The 13,018-nt window shown below is 36.3% G+C and overlaps 1 protein-coding gene across 1 annotated transcript in view; it reads left to right on the top strand.

The window, feature by feature from the left end:
- taf4a (TAF4A RNA polymerase II, TATA box binding protein (TBP)-associated factor) overlaps positions 1 to 13,018 on the top strand; it is a 73,875-nt gene that overhangs the window by 28,093 nt on the left and 32,764 nt on the right. Inside the window, exon 2 of the mRNA XM_048550550.2 lies at positions 10,423 to 10,577. Within this exon, the coding sequence (XP_048406507.1) occupies positions 10,423 to 10,577 (155 nt within the window). The remainder of the gene's footprint in view (positions 1 to 10,422; positions 10,578 to 13,018) is intronic.

The raw sequence follows: 13,018 nt of genomic DNA, 5'->3' as shown, positions 1-13,018 counted from the left end.
AGAATTGCAGACCTGGAGTCAGAGTCAATACGTTGTGGAACTGGAGGAATGCAGCAAGTCAGACAGCATCAGAGGAGCAGGAATGTCAGTGTTTCAGGTTTACGCCCCCACTAGTCCTGATGAATGGCGTAAAGACAATTGATTATGTCCCCTTGTTCATTGTTTCAATTTATTTTAAAGTAGTTTTCCAAATAATTTATCTGCAGCATAGAGAAGAAAGGAATTCTTTAAAGGTATTCAAAAAGAAGTTTTAAAATTTTCTTTTAATTTACAAGTTTGTTTCTAAACGAGTCTTAAGTTGATTCTTTTGAATTTTAATATTACTATTATAATTTTTGCAGCCAACAAGTTAGAAGCTAGAAATAAGCCTTTCCGAATATCAAATATCCAAATTTCAAAGGGGTATCAGCTTCATTAAGGAAAGCATTGAAACTGAGCCAGAAGTTATCTTTCCATTACATAGAAATTACATAATGAATTTCATTATTACGTTGTGCATTTGTATTTAGATTGTTTTTGAATATGTTCAAAAAAATCAGTGCCCCAAAAATTCAATAACGTATTAGCTTTCATTTCTTTAGGTATACGTGTGCAATCATAGAATCAACTCCGGACCTTTTGCCATTTACTTCAGTGGTTACTGTCACTTAAGCCCCTAAAATGGTTTCTCACTATTTACTGTGACAAAATCCTTCAAGATCTTGAAGATGTCAGTCAGTCCTGTCTTAAGTTTCCCAGCTGGTAAGGATGATGCTGGTTTTAGAAAATGGGCAGTTTAATGTTTAACAGGGCTAAAATGATCGGTTGATGTTGAACTTCAGAAAAGACTTAGAGGTAGAAATTCTTCTTGAGCATTAATATAACTCAGCTGACATTTAATCAGCAACCAATTAATTGACAGCAATGGAACCAAATATCAAGCACCCTGTATTGAGGGTGGCACCAATCTGCAATCATCCAAAATGACTTTCTGCCACGTGTATAGAAAACTCTTGGAGGGAGACTGAAATAAATTGGAAAATAACCTGGGGAAAATAAAAGAATAATCAACGATGATTCTGATTGGACAATTCTTGATACACTCAACATCACCTCTAAGCTTTAACAATAAGTCTTCATTTCTCCTCTGATACTTTGCCAACAGGCCTTCATACAGACTTAAATTTTGATGGTAATTGCTACCATGGTGAGGTGAGTATCAGGTGAAGCCTTTATGACTGTAAGAACAAAACAATTCCAACTTGAAGTGGTAAAAGTCAAAAATTGATTTGTATGCTGTTTTAAAAGATATTAAAAAAGCATCATGCTTAGGTAAATGAAGAAATTTCAAGTTCTGCAGTCTGTGGTGAATGATACTAAACAGACAACAACAAGAATGTATATGTTATAAAACAGTAAATTGAATTATTGAATAAGTGGCAAATCATTTAAAATCTGATATTCCTGGAAAATAAATCTTGTTATAACTGAATGTACGTTTGAAGATTTTAAGGAGGCCAGCTACTATTTGGATGTTAAGAATCTAAATGGGTAAAAGAGAAAAGGTCCAGAGATCCATGTTTGGGCAAGGCCAAAATTCGAGGCTATAAACAGAAGATAGTTGTCAATAAATCTAAAAGAAATTCAGGAAAATCTTATTTATCCAAAGCGTGTTAAGAATGTGGACTGCAAGAGTAGCTAATGCAAATAGATGATATCCATTCTAGGTGGAGTAAGGTAAACATGATTGAAAAAAGGTTGAAGGGTATGTTGATAGGATTAGATGAAGAGATTTGGGAAAAGGTTCATGGGAAACTGTATTTTTGGTATAGATTAGTGAGGCCAAATGGTCTATCTCTATGCTGCAGACTTAATGATGTAAATATGGAATAGGGAGCAGCAGACCTGTTCCAAAAACAAATTACGTGTTAGATTATGTGCTCAGTTTTATGAAGCAACAGTGGAATATTGTGCTGTGATACATGCGGCCCAACAAACATTCCTAAATTACTACTGTTACAGATTAGTATAATTTACAGATTTACCTGCTGTGAATGTCATACAGGTGCAATTTATTTTCTATGCCTATTAAAACTTTAATGAGTCAGATGAGCATATAATATTCAACGTTTCCTTAAAAAATGTCTCTTAATCTGTTTATATTCAAATACATATACGGAAATTTGAAAAAAATTCCCAGTGATTTACATACAAGTACATATACAGTTCAAATTTAGTGTAGCAAATCACAACACTTCTGCCTTTGAAGATGAACCAGCAGCAGATAAGCTTTGTACCTAATTTTTGTCTACATTTATGGATTTGGTTTTTTAAAAAACTTGTGAATATTTTAAATGTAAGATTGCAATGAATGTTCTAATTTATTTTTCAAGTCTACCATTTTCATTTTATCCAACATTGATCATAGTATATATCGGCGTATGAATGCATTTTCTATTTAAGTTTAATAACAAGTATTGGGACAGAACTGGATTGTTAGGGTCAAGTGCAACACTTCCATGTGCAGAATACACTCCCAGCATGCTGATACTGGTCCCGACCCAAAACGTCAACTTTACTGTATCTCTGATGTTGCTTGGCCTGCTGTGTTCCTCCAGCTCCACACTATGTTATGCTGACGCTCCAACTTTTTTCCTAGCTCTTCTCTAAAATCAAACTCCATGCCAACCATGGTTTTCTTCAGAGGATAGTCCCACCATTCCATGAACAGGCCTGGTGAACTTTTATTGCACTCCCTTTATGGCAATAATACCTTTCGAGAGGAAGGAAGATCAAAGGTGCACACACTACTCCAGATCCAGTCTGCCACAGCTTCTACACAACTGAAGCAATACTTCATTATTCTTACTCAAATCTGTTTCTGACAAAGGCTAGTATTCCATTAGCATTCGTGATAGCTTGCTGTATATGCATGTTAGCTTTCAGTAACTTATTGACAAAGATACCTCGGTCCCTTTACGTACATACTGTTCTAATCGCTTGCAATTAAGAAATAGGCTCCATGTCGTTTTCCTGCCAAAATTGATGACCTCCCATTTTTCACAGTGTATTCTATCTGCCATGTATTGCTGGACTTAATAAGTCTGTCCAAATCCTGTGAAGTTGCTTTACAGACTCCTCCCAACACACATTCCTATGTAGCTTTGTGTCTTCCACAAATTTGGAAATATTTTGTTTGGTCCCGACATCCAAATCATTGATATATATTGTAAACAGTTGGGGTTAAAGTACTGATTCTACACTACTAGTCACAGTCTGGCAGTGTGAGAATGAAATATTTATTTGTTTTCTGCCTATCAGCCAATTCTTAATCTATGCCAGTACATTTACTTCCTGTCCCATTTTGCTTTAATTTTGCTAACCATCCTCTTGTGGTGGACTTTATCAAAAGCCTTCTGAAAACTACATCAACTTCCCCTTTATTAATTTGTTAGTAACATCTTCAAAAGAGACTCTCACAAGTTAACCAAACATGACTTCGCATTCATGTATTAATGTTGACTATTTGCCCAATCTGATCCTTATTTTCCAAGTGTACGTTTATCATGTGAAAGTAAATTACTGAAATTTTAAAAACACTGGAAAAAAACTCAGCGGGTTTGGCAGCATCTGTGGCTAGGGAAACAGTGTTAACATTTCGTGTCATTTTAGACTTGAAATGTTTACTCTGTTTCTCTTTTCACAGATGCTGCCAGACCTGCTGAGTTTCTCATCTTCTTTCTGTATCGACTTATCACATCCTTCTCACCTTCTATTGACATTGTGGCAAGGTAGATGTTCTTTATGATGACAATATTCTAAAGTGCTTAAGCTCTAATGTCTTGATTTAACTCAGGATTTCTGTGGCCTCAGCGTTCAGATAATACCATTTTTCTTTTCAAAATATACTCTAATTTTAATAGACTTCTAGTGACCAGAAAGTGCATTTTATACTGTAGCAGTTACAGTTAAGGTGTCCTACTCATTGGTAGAATTTTTAGGTAGATTGCCAATACCTTTAGATTTAGGTTGTAAGATGGTAGGCCACTTCTTTCTCCTGTAGTAAATGGTGTTAAAATTCTGATTTTAGTTTGAAGTTAAATAATTGTTGGATAATCTTTAAACCTAGTGAGCCTACCTTCCAATATAATTGTTGAAAGAAAATCATTTTTGGTATATGTGTAATCAACCAGCTCAAAAAATCATATTAGACTCATTATTGCAGAATGAAAGTGCTCACAGATAATTTTGGTTTTACAGAAAATTTGCAATTGCAGCAATGATAAAGAGGATTAATCTTCAGTAATTTTGGCCAGTAGGGAACTTCTTAAAAATGTTTGCTACCATTCAGCTCAACAGGAACAAAATGATTATTGGCAGCTTCTCTTGTTATCATGTCTGAATATGATTAGTGATCTGTAATCTGTTTTGCCTTGTTTTACCAGTAGTTTATAGTGCATTAATATCCCCCATAAATTTCTTCAAAGGAAATTGTCATTCTTACCAGATTCTTTGTGGCATTGGTTTTACGATTGATAACTGACATGTTTTTGGCACTTTATTTTTATTATCCATCTTCTGTAACTTTAACCAAGTGTATCATACGCATGTACATTTACCATCAGACTTAAGTTAGTTACTAATTAGCTCTTAGCTAATCCAAGCTTAATCTCCGTGGCTAGCCCAGCTTTCCCTTTTCTTCTGTTATTGGGAGGTAGGTAAGAGTACCAAAGCAGGTAACAGTATCTTCGTTAGAATGTTTTTAGATGTTGACTTTGAACCAGATGAAGTGACCCTAATACACAACACATGGAGGCTAACCTGAATGTGAACGGTTGTAATTTCTCATATATGTGTTTGTTTTCCAAACCTAGTTTTCTTTAAAATTGCATTTTATTGATTGCTGATACTGTAGCTTTCTTGGCTTGGCTAAAGTGGAGCACCATTTCAAAAGATGTCCCTTTCCTCATGTTTCCAGTCAACTGATAAGCCTTGTGTTTTATTTGCAAGTTCCTTGAGATCAATGGATGAACTATTATCAGAACACCTTTTGCTTTGAATTTCTGCTAAAATAGTTAATAAATAAAGTCCCAAGGCAATTGCTTCTACAAGAGTCCATGTTTCCACAATTAAGGAACTGTTAACCACCCTCTGGATGTGAGTTTGCTCGCTGAGCTGGAAGGTTCGTTTTCAGACGTTTCGTCACCATACTAGGTAACATCATCAGTGAGCCTCTGACGAAGCGCTTGTGTTATGTCCCGCTTTCTATTTATCTGGTTAGGTTTCCTTGGGTTGGTGATGTCATTTCCTGTTCTTTTTCTCAGGGGATGGTAGATTGGCTCCAAATCAATGTGTTTGTTGATGGAGTTCCGGTTGGAATGCCATGCTTCTAGGAATTCTCGTGCGTGTCTCTGTTTGGTTTGTCCTAGGATGGATGTGTTGTCCCAATCAAAGTGGTGTCCTTCCTCATCTGTATGTAAGGATACTAGTGATAGTGGGTCATGTCGTTTTGTGGCTAGTTGCTGTTCATGTATCCTGGTGGCTAGCTTTCTGCCAGTTTGTCCAATGTAGTGTTTGTCACAGTTCTTGCAAGGTATTTTGTAGATGACGTTCGTTTTATTAGTTGTCTGTATAGGGTCTTTTAAGTTCATTAGCTGCTGTTTTAGTGTGTCGGTGGGTTTGTGGGCTACCCTGATGCCAAGAGGTCCGAGTAGTCTGGCAGTCATTTCAGAAATGTCTTTGATGTAGGGGAAAGTGGTTATGGTTTCTGGTTATGGTTATGGTTATGGTTATGGTTAACCACCCTTCTTAGTTTCTTAGATTCCAAGGCCTAGGAACAGTAGTTTTCATTTTCACACACCAAGAATTTGATAAGACTAGCTGTACTTGAACACTCGTCTGAAAGATTTCATGAGACTAGAAAGTACTAATTTTATGTCACACCGATTCCTTGAGGTTTTAAACATAAGCATGCATTTTTCTGTAATTCACTTTTTAAATGTTTCAGTTGCCCGTAAAACATTCACAGTTGAATTGTGTTTTGTCATGTTTTGTCATAGTACTTAGTTTCAATATAGTAAAATTAACATTTGGTTTTATCTGGATGTATAGCCATTCAGCTATCCAATCCAGCATCCTAATTGCTCTGTTGTTTCTTTTGCTATAAAATAAATCTTTCTATAACAACCTAGCACAATTCATCAGAATATGAGTAATAGCTTTCTAATTTCAAGTTGCACCTGACACATGAAGGCTTGATGTCTAAGCTATTATGTTTAAAGGTCCCTGAAACCTGATTTTCTCTCTTAAATTCCCTTTAAGTCATTACTACAATTTCACACATCCTCCCCATTGAAAATCATCGATATACTTGTACGTCTTAAAAAATGTCTTCAACTTCCATTAGAAAGGGGTTCTTGATGAAGGGTCATTTAGACCTGAAACGTTAACTCTGATTTCTCTCCACAGATGCTGCCAGACCTTCTGAGCTTTTCCAGCAATTTCTATTTTTGTTTCTACTTCCAGTAATGTTCCTAGATTGTTCTGTAGTCCTTGTTCTATTGGATAATCTAGTTCATCTGCTTGTCTTTCTGTATATTACTCCTGTACTATTACTCCTGTTCAACAAAACTTTGATTCCAGTGTGGTTGGGACAAGTTAAGTAAGCGGGCAAATACATGGCAGATTCACGGTGATGTGGATAAATGAGAGCTTATCCACTTTGGTAGGAAAAATAGGCAGTCAGATTAATATTTGAATGGTGATAGATTGGGAATAGGGGAGGTCAGCAAAACCTGTGTGACCTCATTTACTAGTTGCTGAAAGTAAGCATGCAGGCAGTGAAGGAGGTAAGTAATGGCTTGGCCTTCAGAGTGATAGGTTTCAAGTTCGAGAGTGGGGATCTCTTGCTGCAGTTATACAGGTCAAATGTACAGGGAGACACTGGATCAAATATGACTGTATTCACTGAACTTTGGAAGAAAGGTGGGGAGGTGTGGAATCTCATTGAAACCTAGACAATTCTAACAGGATTAGACAGGGTACAGGAAGGATGTTCTCAGTAACTAGGGAACTCAGAACCAGGGTTCACAGTTGAAGGATATGGGGTAGGCCTTTTAGGTCAAAGGTGCCAAAGAATTTCTTCACCCAGAGAGTGGTGAGCCAGGGCAATTTTCTGCCACAGGAAATGGCTGAGGTCAAAACATTGAAGACACGTAAAATGGGACTAGATTGGTTTGGGTATATGGTCAGCATGGACTAGTTGGACTGAAAGGTTTGTTTCTGTGCTGTGTGACTCTAACTCTTGACAAGCAGTTATTACTAGATAATGGTTTGGAATTTATAAAACTAATAATAGTGAGGCTGTCTGTGAACAGTAATATAATGGAGAAAATCTAACAGCAACACAAGGGTTTCGCTTATGTGCAGCTAAATGAATTAATCCAGATATTGCTGCCAGAACTATCCTGAGCAATCCTTACAGATGAAGCCAGCGTTGAAATAAATAGTGATATGAACATGCAATACTTACCCACTAATACTAATCTAAAAATAGCTGCAAAATGTTAAGCTGGTGCATTCATGAATGATTTTTATTGTGGTGCAATAGTGATGATTATTTATAAAAAAGTTCTCTGTACCTGAAAGAATAATTTTGTCAACGCAGAATTCTGTTCCTTCAGAAGAAAATTGGGGTTGGAGAATTTTTTTTTTTCTTTTCTGTCCTTTATCTCTCACACTAATCCAGTTGTGTTTCCCAGTCTCGTTTCTACTTTGCGTATCTTGCTTTGGATGGAACTCCTCACTCGCCTCTGGATGGCTCAGTTTGATTGATCAAGGAGCTTTGCTGTTTGTAGACGATACCACACTGGAAGCAACACTGATTTTACAGAATCTTTACTGATAATCCTGTGAAAAATTTATAGGCAAAGTGAATGTTGAGCACCGTCACAAACAGAGAACATGATTTGAAATTGCATCCTTCACTGGAACTCTGGAATTCACACTTCAGTTTGTAGGGAATCTGATAGAAAGCACATCGCAATAGGCTAGACTTTAGAGACTTTAAGTCACATGCACTGGCATCTCTGCAGTACTACATTGCAATGAAATTGATGTTGGATAACTAAATTGGAAAATGTTGAGGAGGATCAGAATGAGAAACTTCTCAATGAGAATGTATTTGATCTTCATACATTTTTGTGAAGGACTATAATAGAAAGAATGAAAGTCAAAGTTAGAAAATTCTTTTTCATACAGGTTTATTAGAACATGATTATCAAGCTGTTATCAGAGCTAATTTAACAAAAAATCCGATAAAGGTTTCAAATGACTTGAAAAATTACAAGAGCAGGGCAGTAGGTTGGACTAAAAAGGATAGCTGTAATTCAGCAGCTAGATTGTTTTTGTTTTTGTTTTTGTTTTTTTTGTGCAATAGAATTTTAACAATACGCTGCTGAGAAAAACTGTAATTAAAACCAGAAAAATCCTTTCTTTTAGTTGACCTTTCTGAAGTATAATCACAGATGTAATGTAACCAATTGGCCCACAATAGGATACAATAAACATCAATGAGATAAATAACAGACAGTCTGTTTTACTGGTGTTCATTGAGACACATCACCAAGATAGTGGTGAAATGTGTTTGAATACCACTGTGCAGTCTTTTATGCCCATTATTATAGGAAAGTGATGGTTTGATTTAATGTATTGATAGAATATAAAGTGCCGTTGGTCAATCAGTATTGCATTGAGGACAATTTTGTGTTTTTTTTTGTTGAATAGAAGATCTAAGTACAAAATTTGAATGGGGAAGATTTATTGCCTTGGACAATTTTATGACGCTGGACCATGCATACTTAACTGTAGAGTATATCTCAGCTAAATTAGACAATTTTTTTTTGTAATAACTTGTTTGTAAAATGCTTCATTATATTGTGTGGCTGATTTTCAAGATATTCAAAGCAATTACTTTTGGAACACAGTTGCTTGTCTATAAATAAAGATGAACAAACTTCATTTCCAGTGTTCCTGTATACACAAGAGCTTTATTTTCTTGTCTCATTAAAATCATACATTGGTGGATAACAACTTCTAGTGAAATTGGTGTTGATTCAAATTGGTACATTTGGAAAGTATGGCAGGCATCTGTTGTAATTGTCATTGCATGTACATCAGCTTGTTACAAAGGTCGTACTGTCACTGGTGGATTAGATATTTGTATGTTATGTGCCCCATGCAAAGTTAGAACACAATCTAGACTGTCCCTTTAATGCAGTACAGAAAGAGTAATGTATTATTGGAAATGTGCTCATTTAGATAAAACATAAGATTATGGAATCTCTTGACAAGTAGCAATGAGTTTGCCTGGTACACTCATGAGCATTCCTGCAGCAGGTCATTCACCTAATTTGTTATTTGTGGGGCTATGCTATGCACAAATTGGTTGCAAAAACATTTTTAAAAATAATATTGTTTCATGTTCTACTTTTTAATTTTATTCCAAGCTGTTCGAAATTCTTTAAGCAGAACCTTCTTTCTAGTCCTAGCAGCGTAATTGATATTAATATGGACGATAACAGGTTCTCTCCCTTCCCACTCCAACCTCTGACCAGTTCTTTAATTAGGCTGTGCTTTCAATGCATCACTTGAAAATAAAACCTGCTCAAAGCCCCTAACTACAGAATTTTAAACTACATATTTAATGCCAGCTCCAAATTAGTCTTAAATCAGATTAAATTAGGTTTGCACAAATTAAAGGTTTAGAGACTTTCTTACCCAGTAACTGCACTCACTCACTCCAACCTGCACAAGTCTACTTCAAGTGTTACTTGTGTGGACAATTCAACATCTCCACTTCTGACCTAGTAATGAAGGGAAGGTTATTGAAACCTCTGAAGATAGTTGCATCTAGCATTGTATCCTCAGGAAGTCTTGTAGTCCTGAGACTGAGATGATAGACCTTCAGCAATAACAATCATTTTCCTTTGTGTTAGATATGACTCCAATCAGTGGAAAGCATCCCCCACGTTCCCATTGAGTTCAGTTTTGCCAGGGCTCATTGATGCCAAACTTTGTCTAATGCTGTCTTGTTATTTGCCAACAAGGTGTCAATAACAATGCCACAGAAGTAAGTAACTGGTCATGAAGTGCTTTGGGTTGTCCTGAGAATATTTTGAAAAAACTTGTGTAAAATGCGCAATATTCTAGCATTGTAGTTTTCCTCAGAATTGAATAAATATTAACTCAATAATAGTTCTGATAATTTGAGAGCCTCTTTTTGATTGTGATGGAGAACATTTTATTGAATTGTATCAATCTGCTTAGATCATTAAATTTAAAACATCCATTTTTGTTTTGATTGGGACATTAAATTCAGGAAAATATTGTTTTCCAGGATCTAAATAAATGGTAATTTTGCCTAAAATTATTTTCTACATCTAGGGATGGTTCTTGTGCGAAGTGACAGTGGACAGTTGATGTTGATTCCTCAGCAAGCTCTACAACAGATGCAGTCACAAGCTCAGTCTCAAGGGGCACTCACTTCACGATCGGCCACGCCTACTAGTGGTCCTCCAGTTCAGATCTCAACTGTGCAGGTAAGGGAAAGCTCCTCACTTGCAGTCTGCAATTGGATTTGCTAAGTATTTTAACTAATACAACAGAGCCTGCATAGCACTTGGCTGGAACATGTTGTCTGCCACCTCACTTTAGTGTGGGTTAAATGTTTTTGCTGCAACTTTATCCAGATAAAGAACTTTCAGTCTGGATTTGAAAGTCATTTCTTTTGTCAGATGGTTACATACTGTAAATCTGAACTCCAGATTTATTACTACACCAAAAATGCCTTTGAATCCAAGAAGTAGATTTTCCAGTGATGTTACATTTTCATTTATAGCTGTGTTGATGATTGTCATATGCGCACAGTTGATAGACTCAGAACAAAATGTGAAAAGTTGCTTTTAATTTTCATCACTTTTTAATAGATTGGAAACATGAAAATAATATATACCTCAGTGTTTTTTAAAAAGAAACTGTGATGCCTCCTTTAGGAGGCAAAGTTAATACAGTGGAGCATTCTAGCCATGCAACTGAATTTTTGTTTTTGCAGTAATTTTCATAATGTAAATGTAAACTAAAATGTCCATCTTTCCTTGAGTTTATCGGCATCATCTAGCCATGCTGGTGTCAGACAGTTGAACCTAAATCTGGAGTTGTAGGAACGTAAACGAAGTAGGAGCAGTGGTAGACCATCTGACCATTAAACCTGTTCTGCCTTTAATTACTGTCATGGCTAATCTTTTCCTCAACTCCTCTATTCCAGCTGCTCTCCATATTATTTGGATCAAAACCTTTCCCCATCAGCCGTAAATATCATTATTGGAAAATCGACAAATCTCTCAGGTTGACAATTCCAAAGTTTTACAAGCATTTGATTTGAACACATTGCTTCTTACTGTTCCCATGTCCTGGATTCCCCAGTCCTGGGATACAACCACTTTGTGTCTAACTTGTTAAATGCCTTCAGATTATTGTGTGTGTTTCAATCATTCCTCATTCTTTTGAACTCTTGACAGTATAGGCCCAATTTATTCAGCAGCATCATGAGGCAACCCTGTTACATCATGAACCACTCTCCTGCCTCTTTGCTGCACTGCCTCCAATGCAAATATATCCTTCATTAAATGTGATAATGAAAACCATGCACTTCACTCTAGATATGGTATCATCAAATTCCTACATAATTGGAGCGAGACTTCCTTTGTCTTGTATAGGAATCCTTGTGAATCCTCAATGTGAAATTTGTCCCCAAATGCATGGTGTACCTGCATGCTAGCTTTCTGTTTCCTTGAATGACTACGTCTGCTTGTAAAACAGTAATGACTAGGGTTTAAATTATCTAGGTAATCTCTGAATATCATTTTTACCAATTTGTAGGCCAGTTCAATTTCTTATGCTTAACATTCAGAAGTTAACATTAGTTTTTAATGACTTTCTCAAAGAATTTTCGTGCGTATTAAATCATGTTTACTAGGTTTAATATTCTCAGGTACTTCTGCACAAAAGCCTTCTAGATATACCCATCATCTGTTGGAATATATGTGGCAATTATTTGTGTAAATATGTTCAAATACTAATTTTAACGTGGCAATTAGCTTCTAGGAAAGAAAGATCTATTCAGCCATGGAACTTCCTAATTTGTTCCAATTCATGTTGCAAAACTCAAATAATTAGGTCCAGTAAATGTTGCAAGGAGAAGTTTGTGAAGTAGAAAAAATGGGTTTTAAGTCATCAGACTGAGGAAAGGTCTTCATCTGAATTGTGCTTAAATTAGTTTTTGGGCAGCTTGTATAATTAGACCAATGAGGACAACTTTAAACCAAATAATATGGAGGAAAGTGATTAAGTGACTTCATTCATGGGATGTGCACATCACTCAAGATGCCAACATTTATTGCTCACTCAATCACCCAGGACATGTTGGTGATAAGAATCTTCTTGGACTGCCGTAGTCCTTGGGGTGTAAGTATGTTCAAAATGCTGTTAGGAAGAGAGTTCCAGAAATTTGACTCAGTGACAGTGAAGAAGCAGTGACATAGTTCCACATCAGGATGATGTGTAGCTCTGAGGGGAACTTGTAGGTGGTGGTGTTCCTGTGTATCTGTTGCCTTTGACCTTCTAGGTGGCAGATGTCACAGGTTTGGAAGACAATATCAGAAGAGGGTTTTATGATAAATTGAAGAGAGAGTAAGGTAGCAGTAAGAGTGTGGCAGGAAGGAACAATATTCAGACTGCACCTGGAGGTGAGGCTAGAGGTTGTAAGAATTGTAAATAGGCACAAGTATAAAAGCACTTATCTCAATGTGAGTATTCGTAACAAAAGGGATGAATTGTCAGGTCAAGTAGAAATAAATGGTGTGAGCCATTGTAGAGAAATGACTAAGGTGAGAAAAGGATCTTTCAGAAGGACTAAATTTCAGAAACGATGAAAAGAGGTTGAAAAAGAGCTCTGTTAATTAAGCATAGCTTTATTACAGTA

This window comes from Stegostoma tigrinum, chromosome 19 (assembly GCF_030684315.1).
Source record: "Stegostoma tigrinum isolate sSteTig4 chromosome 19, sSteTig4.hap1, whole genome shotgun sequence".
Classification (NCBI taxonomy): domain Eukaryota; kingdom Metazoa; phylum Chordata; class Chondrichthyes; order Orectolobiformes; family Stegostomatidae; genus Stegostoma; species Stegostoma tigrinum.
The sequence above is the reverse complement of the archived record's forward strand: the minus strand, read 5'-3'. Positions and strand labels throughout refer to the sequence as shown.